The 7947-nt window shown below is 33.3% G+C and overlaps 1 protein-coding gene across 2 annotated transcripts; it reads left to right on the top strand.

Annotated features, from left to right (window-relative positions):
• The first annotated feature begins 949 nt into the window (after positions 1 to 949).
• Positions 950 to 5666, top strand: LOC107870081 (probable carotenoid cleavage dioxygenase 4, chloroplastic). Of its 2 annotated transcripts, none has more exons than XM_047395498.1 (2): positions 950 to 2530; positions 5149 to 5666. In XM_047395498.1, the coding sequence occupies exons 1-2, from the start codon at positions 1037 to 1039 to the stop codon at positions 5182 to 5184; spliced, it is 1530 nt and encodes a 509-aa protein (XP_047251454.1). In that variant the 5' UTR covers positions 950 to 1036; the 3' UTR covers positions 5185 to 5666. The 2 variants fall into 2 exon arrangements, with proteins under 2 accessions (XP_047251454.1, XP_016571972.2); XM_016716486.2 differs by having other exon boundaries at positions 952 to 2487.
• The last annotated feature ends 2281 nt before the right edge of the window (positions 5667 to 7947 follow it).

Here is a 7947-nt window from a genome sequence, read left to right as displayed (position 1 = left end):
CTGGCTGGAACCAATAGTTTCTGTAGAATGGAGAATCTATTTGTTAAACTTTGATTGCTTTGTTGAGATATTTGATAGTGATAGCTGATGAATTTTGAAGTTTTGATTGTGTATAGAATGGAAAAAATGTGAAAACATCGAGGTTCTTTGATTTTAGGCACTCTTTGAATAGCATTAAACGTAAAAAAAAAAAAAAAAAAAAAAAAAAGGGGGTATGTGAGATATGTATATGAAGTTTGGAGAGAGAAAGTGTCAAAAAAGGATTTCGTAATTACTTTTGATAGTTGCGATTTTATATAATAATAGAAACTTAAGTCGTAAGTTTAAGTAATTTTTCCTTAAAAAATCTCTCCAAAAAGATGTGACCAAATATAATTCCAACTCCAACTGCAATTTTTTTCATGTCAAACGCCTATAAATTTGTTATTACTTCAAATCAATTTCTACTTTATCATTTATTATTCACCAAATTTATCATTTGATCAATAAATGTTGTATTTTTTAAAATAGTTTTGTGATAGTGTATTATACTTTCTTATGAACTTTTGCTTATTTGATGAGACTTTATAAAGAATTGAAGCAATTTTGATACTTTTTACAACTTATGTTTTTTTTTATAAGAAAAAAATATAACTTAAAATTTCAAATTGCATGTCCAAACAAACTTCAACTTCATCTCATATGATTTCATCTCAGTTAGCTAAACAAGCCTTTAATATCATAAAAATTGTCATATTCATTTACTCCTAGTGATATTCAATAACTTACTTCAGATTTATTGAATTCATAATGAATAAGTAAAATTTCAAGTTTTTATAGGTGTTGTGTAGATAAGAGGTCTCTTTTCACTACCCCACTTCAGAAAAATGTGAGGTGCCCTGAATGAGTAGTCCCTTTCTTTTGCTTCACTCCTCACTCCCCCTACTCCATAAATGGGACCTCATAATTAGATCATGCAAGCACTTATTCTTTTTTCTCCTTTACTCTTTAGTATCATATCTTGTTTCATCTTTTCTTCAAGAAGAAATTAAACACAATGGATGCTTTTTCTTCAACTTTCCTTTCTACATTATCACAACACCCTAAATCTCTTCTTTCTCCTAATAATAATTATTCTTCCAACTACACATCTTCTTCTCCTACTCTAAAAATCTGCAATGTTAGAATTGAAGAAAGGCCACAAACTACCACTACCACTACTAGGACAAAACCACAAGAAAATCCAACCCCTTCATCACAAAAACCAACTCCGAAGAGGGAGTTGCCTATAAAGCCAACACCCTCAAGAAAGCCTCTAGAGCCATCACTTCCATCCGTTATCTTCAATGCATTTGACGATTTTGTGAATACTTTCATTGATCCTCCTCTGAGATCTTCTGTTGATCCGAGGTATGTTCTCTCTAGTAACTTTGCTCCAGTGGATGAGCTTCCTCCTACTGAATGCGAAGTAGTGAAAGGCTCCCTTCCATCTTGTTTAAACGGAGCATACATTCGAAATGGTCCTAACCCTCAATATCTTCCACGTGGTCCTTACCATCTTTTTGACGGAGATGGAATGCTTCACTCTATTAGAATTTCCCAAGGCAAAGCTACGCTCTGCAGTCGATATGTCAAAACTTACAAGTACACCATCGAACGCGAAGCCGGTTCTCCCATTATCCCTAATGTGTTCTCCGGTTTCAACGGTCTCTCTGCCTCAGTCGCGCGTGGCGCTATCACTGCGGCCCGAGCCATTGTGGGACAGTTCAATCCCACCAACGGAATAGGCCTTGCAAACACAAGCTTGGGTTTATTTGGGGGTAAACTTTTCGCCCTTGGTGAATCTGATTTACCATATACAGTAAAAATAGCCCCAGATGGTGATATTATTACCCTCGGTCGTCACGATTTTGATGGAAAGCTTTTTATGAGCATGACAGCACATCCCAAAATCGACTCGGAAACTAATGAAGCCTTTGCTTTTCGTTACGGTCCAATGCCTCCATTTTTAAGTTACTTTCGGGTCGAACCAAATGGTACAAAAACCCCAGATGTGCCCATATTTTCCATGACCCGCCCATCATTTCTTCATGACTTTGCAATTACAAAAAAATACGCAATATTTTCAGACATACAAATTGGTATGAACCCAATTGAGTTAATCACTGGTGGTTCACCCGTGGGTGCTGACTCGGGGAAAATCCCCAGACTTGGTGTGATTCCACGTTACGCCAAGGATGAGTCGGAAATGAAGTGGTTCGATGTGCCAGGGTTTAACATTATACACGCGATCAACGCCTGGGATGAGGATGGAGGCGATACGATAGTGTTGGTGGCACCAAATATATTATCCGTAGAACATACACTAGAGAGGATGGACATGGTACATGCATGTGTTGAGAAAGTGAAAATAGATTTGAAGACAGGAATGGTGAGCAGACATCCTGTTTCTACTAGGAATCTTGATTTTGGAGTCATCAATCCTGCTAATGTTGGCAAGAAGAACAAGTACGTATATAAAAATCCAATCTTCACTAAATTCATATTCATGGTAAATAGTACTCTCCCGTTTCAATTTATTTTTTCTTTTTAGTCTGTTTTTAGCAAATCTATATTTCAAAAACACAAAATCAAAGCACGTTTTTGTCCGACATATTTTTAATTGAAGAAGATAAGATTCAACAATCTTTTTACTTTTTTAGACTTCGTATTAAAATAAGACAAAAAAATTAAAATGAAGGTAATACACATAAGAATTTTTTTTACATAATTAGATGACTTAAAAGATACTTATTTATAAATTGTTCATAACTAGAGGGGCCAACAACTTGAAAAATAAGGCAGTTCACCTGTTACTATATCTAAAGTACAAATTTCACGGAAATCAAGTTTACTCATACATTTTCTTATGGGAAAAGTTAAAACTTCTTAAATGGGATTTGAAATATATGTTGAGACCTCCTAATTCGTCTAACCTTAATAAGTACTATATTAGGTTAGACTAAGAGATTCATTTTAGGATTGAGATTGTTTATGTGATATACTCCCTAGGTTCCAAATTAATTGTCATGATCCGTTTCTCAAGATTCAAATTAATTAAATCTTGATTAATATTTAAATATATATATTTTTCATATATTTACAAGAAGGTAAAACATCACAACTAATTTGTGGGTGAGAGAAATTAGTTGTGTTTGTTTCGTCATGAGAATTTTATTTTTTTTCACTTTATTTCAAATACAACTCAAAGTTGATATTTGGTCATTAGAATTCCAAATACAATTTGAAGTTGTATTTGAAAAAGTATTTTTTTCGCTCCCATTTCTTTCAAAGAAATTCAAAATAACTCTAACATATATTTATAGTCAAACTTTACTCCAACTCCGACTCGAACTTCAACTCCAACTCCAAAATATTTTGATTTTCATGACCAAAGGCATAACACTATCAGATATTTAGGGGAAGTACAAAAATAACACCTAAAACTAAAATAATTCCTCAAAACTAGCACCTAATTTTAAAAACCCACTAAATAGTCATTAAGCATCACAATTCGGCCATTAAGCCTCACAATTCAACTTTTCCTTTTGCAAAGCAAAAGTGTGGATTTTGCATGCTAGTACTTCTCGTTTTTTCCCTTTTTTAAAAAAAAACGCTACTTCATTTTATTTTTTAAATTTTGCTTCTTTTTTTTTGTGTTCTATTTTTTTAAAAAAATTTGATGTTTCATTCTATTATAAAAAAAATCACTGCTCTTTTGTGTTTTTTTCACTACTTTTATAATCTTTTTTTCTTTGCAGCTTTTTTATTTTTTTTTAAAATCTATTCCTTTTTTGAAATTAGCATAACCACAATTGTTATACGTTGAAACATGCATTATGTATATCTATGAAATGATGACATTGACTATCAAAAAAGTCATTTGAAAGTTTTACTATAAGAAACTTTATTTGACCAAAACAAATAGATAGGATTTTGAGGAGCAGATAATGTAACCCAGACTCAAAATAGAAAACATAACTCCAACTTTCTTCAACAGTTCAACTGCAATTTCCCAAATCCAAAAACCAACCCCCACCATTATTTCAAGTCTAAAAGAGGAACTATAAATAAAACAAGTCAACCATCGAAAAGAAAATAGATATACACATTCTATACAATTTTTAACTACAATTATTATTTAGATACATATTTTATACGACTCTATATAGTTTCTACATGCATTCTAAAAAATGTATCAATCTAGTATAAGAGTATCAATTGAGTATCAAGTGTATCAATGTAGTGTAAAAGTGTATTAATGTGATATAAAAGAGTATCAATTGGGTATAGGAACTGTATGTGCTTGCATAGAATTTCCTTTCTCTTTTTTAAAAAATGTATCAATATAGTATAAAAGTGTATCAATGCGGTATAAAAGTGTATCAATTGAATATAGATACTGCATGTGCCCAATTGGGCCAAATGGCTAAAAAAGAAAATTACTTTAACCGACTGGCGGTAAGCATGTCCACCTTTTCAATTATGGGCTTTTTTCTTTTTGTCTCTTTAAATCTGTTTCAAAAAGAGACAAAAAGTCTCTTTCCTTTTTTTTTTTTTTTTACAACTTATTAAACTTCATTTTCTATATAGATTATAGAATGTTTTAAGATTACAAAACATTTCAATACATTCCGCATATCTTTAGTTTAAGATCACTAGAGCTAATTTTCTTTTAAAAAAATCTTTTAGTAAATTCTGTGTCAAATCAGAACCACACATATAAGATGGAAGGAATACTAAATACTTCAAGTTCCCATCTTCCAAGTAAATTAACATCTCTGAAAAAATATTTATCTTCACAGCATAATTCAACCATCTCAGAGACGGATTTAGAAGTTTAACTATATGAGTTCAATGTCTTAAAATTCTTAGTATTGAACTTATTATATATGAATTCATATCTACTAAATTTTGACACATAAATTTCTAACTTCTGTGACTGAAGTTAAGAATTCAATTGAACTCCATACCTATAATGGTACAGTACTACATCCAAACCTGAATCACCTGTCGAAACTTTTGTCTCTAACTTGAGTACTTATTATAAATAAGTTACTTGTAGATATTTTTTCAGATGACTTGTCAAACATATGTGTAAACTTTTTTCCATTTGTACTACACTTGTAGGTACGTATATGCAGCCATAGGGGACCCTATGCCTAAGATTACAGGGATCGCAAAACTAGACGTATCTGTAGCAGAAGTTGATCGTCGCGATTGCATAGTGGCATGCAGGCTATTTGGAGAAGGTTGCTTTGGTGGTGAGCCGTTTTTCGTGGCTAAAAATCCTGACGATCCATCAGCTGATGAAGACGATGGCTATGTGGTGTCGTATGTGCACAATGAGAAGACAGGGGAATCAAATTTTTTGGTCATGGATGCAAAATCCCCTAATCTTGACATTGTGGCTGCTGTCAAATTGCCTCAGCGTGTGCCTTATGGTTTCCATGGGCTTTTCGTGAGGGAAAGTGATCTTAATAAGCTATAGTACGTACATACCGATAATTGATTAAATTATTTGCAACATATGTTTTCTTTGTTCTTGAACATCAAATTAAAGTTGTCGTGGTGAAAGTATAATATGTATATAATACTAGATATATATGTACAAATATGTGTTTTTCGAATAATATTTTTTACTTACATACTGTTCGGATAAAGGGGTGTGTTTGGTAAGAAGCGAGTTTTCTTATATTTGGTTGGCTTATATGTTTTGGAAAATATTTTTTAAACCAACTTATTTTCCTTAAATCTAAAGAAAATGACTTCTCTTGAAAAAGTAAGGAAAACATTTTTCAAAACTCTCTTTCACCCTCACTTTAAAGTTGAAATATTCATACAATTCTCAAAATCATCTACCCCGCCCCCAATACTCTATCACCCCACCCCACCCCTACCCCTACCCCTACACCCCATAATTCAATTGTCTTAAAAAGTATTTCAAAATTTTTTCCTAGTCTATCCCCTACCCCCATCCCACCCCTACCCCTACCTGCCCTCCTTTCCAAAAACAATATCTACATTTTATTAAAAAATTCAAATCTTTCTCTTACCCCACACCCCTACCCTCCCTCCCCCCTTACCAGCCCCCTCTCCTATCCCTTCCCCCTACCCTACCCCACCTAGCCTAAAAAAAATTAAATTTATTTTTAAAAATTTTCAATTTTTTTCTTCCCCCTTCCTCATCACTCCCCTCCCCCCAGCTCCTATATATTTGGCTTGGCTAAAACAGGAACAGTTACTTCTAAGTTGAATTTTGTCATCCTTAACTGAAGTAGTATTGGCTCAAGTTGTTCGGTGTACTATTGCTAGAGGTGTCTGGCAATCATTAGAGCATGTGTATGCCTTGCAATCTCGTGCAAAAATCATGCAATTACGCCTACAACTACAAACAACCAAAAAAAGAGCCATGTCTATGGTTGATTTTCTTCAAAAATGAAGTTTTTTGCTAATAACTTAGTTGTTGCTGCACAACCTATTCGAGAAGATGATTTAATTCTTCATATTCTTGGAGGTTTTGGTCCCGACTATGATGCATTAGTGGTGTTTGTGACTGCTAGATCAGAACATACTATACTTACAGACCTTCATGGTCTCTTGCTTAGCCATGAGTATAGGCTTGAACAAATGCAAGTTGTTAAGCAAAACTTCACTCAAGTTAATCTTGCTGTCCAAAATCCTAAAAATAACAATTTTCACAATGGACCCAAGAATGATGGCAGCAAAAAAGTCTTTAAATAATTTTCACAATAAGAATGGCAGGGGGGTGGTCGTGGAGGTCGTTATAACATGACCCAACATCAGGATTTTAATCAGCAAACTGGTGGTTCGGTGCAATGTCAAGTTTATAATAGGTTTGGCCATTCAACAATTAATTATTATCATCGCTTTGATCATAATTAGCAGGCAAATTCAAAGAATCAAATGGCAGCCTTATTAGTTCAACCATCCTATGTTACTGTAACACTCCGAGAGTACACCTTGGATGCCATACGATGCTTGGAACTACAAGTGATCCCAAGCTAACCCATGAACTGACATACTGTTAAGAAACTGAATTATAATACATTAAATAAAAATTTTTGTTGTACGGAAACATAATCATACTAAAAATCTAAAATAGTATGTAACTGATAAAATTTTACAATCTTATAAATTTGAAGGAAGAAACTGAAATTACATGACTGACTCTGACTGACATCTATGAAGGCTCTACTATACTTACTATAGATAGTTGGGACATGCCTCTAACTACCACTAATCAATACATATGAAAAATAAATGAACTGTACACGAAACTAAAACTATCTGGTGTTCCCAAAATAAGAGAACTCATCACCTGCTGGGTGAAAACTGCAACTGTCTGATCATGATGCGTAGGCTATAACTGGTACCTACTTTATGATACAATTTAACACATAGATATATATATGAGGATCAGTACTTCTGGAATGTACTGAGTATGCAGGGGTAAATGCAATTAGTAAAACTGATTTCATATATAATCTTAAAAGATGCATACTTAGTGTAAGTAGACTCACCAATAAGCTGGAATAAACTAAAAGTTGAATTATCTTATATACATGAGTAACAAACATAATCTGGTAAGCTGGTGAATTACTACACTTAGTTTTTAAAAATATTTACACTTGCAGAATAAGTAGAACTAAAGTTGGGATATGATAAAGCATGGATACATGAACATACGAGACCAAACATACATGTACTAAGCTGATCTGATTAACTGAATAACTGATGTCTGGGTTACGGAATGATTGAACTCTAAGTAAAGAGGGTAACTAATACCTATATACTGAGTAGTTGATATATGAATCTGGACTAATGGAATAACATGAGATAATTGAATGGGAATGCATGAAAACTGTATTCTCTGAGAATGTAGGACTAAGTGTATATCTATTATGG

The sequence above is a fragment of the Capsicum annuum genome, chromosome 1 (genome assembly GCF_002878395.1).
Source record: "Capsicum annuum cultivar UCD-10X-F1 chromosome 1, UCD10Xv1.1, whole genome shotgun sequence".
NCBI classification, from domain to species: domain Eukaryota; kingdom Viridiplantae; phylum Streptophyta; class Magnoliopsida; order Solanales; family Solanaceae; genus Capsicum; species Capsicum annuum.
This window is presented reverse-complemented; position numbering and strand designations above follow the sequence as displayed.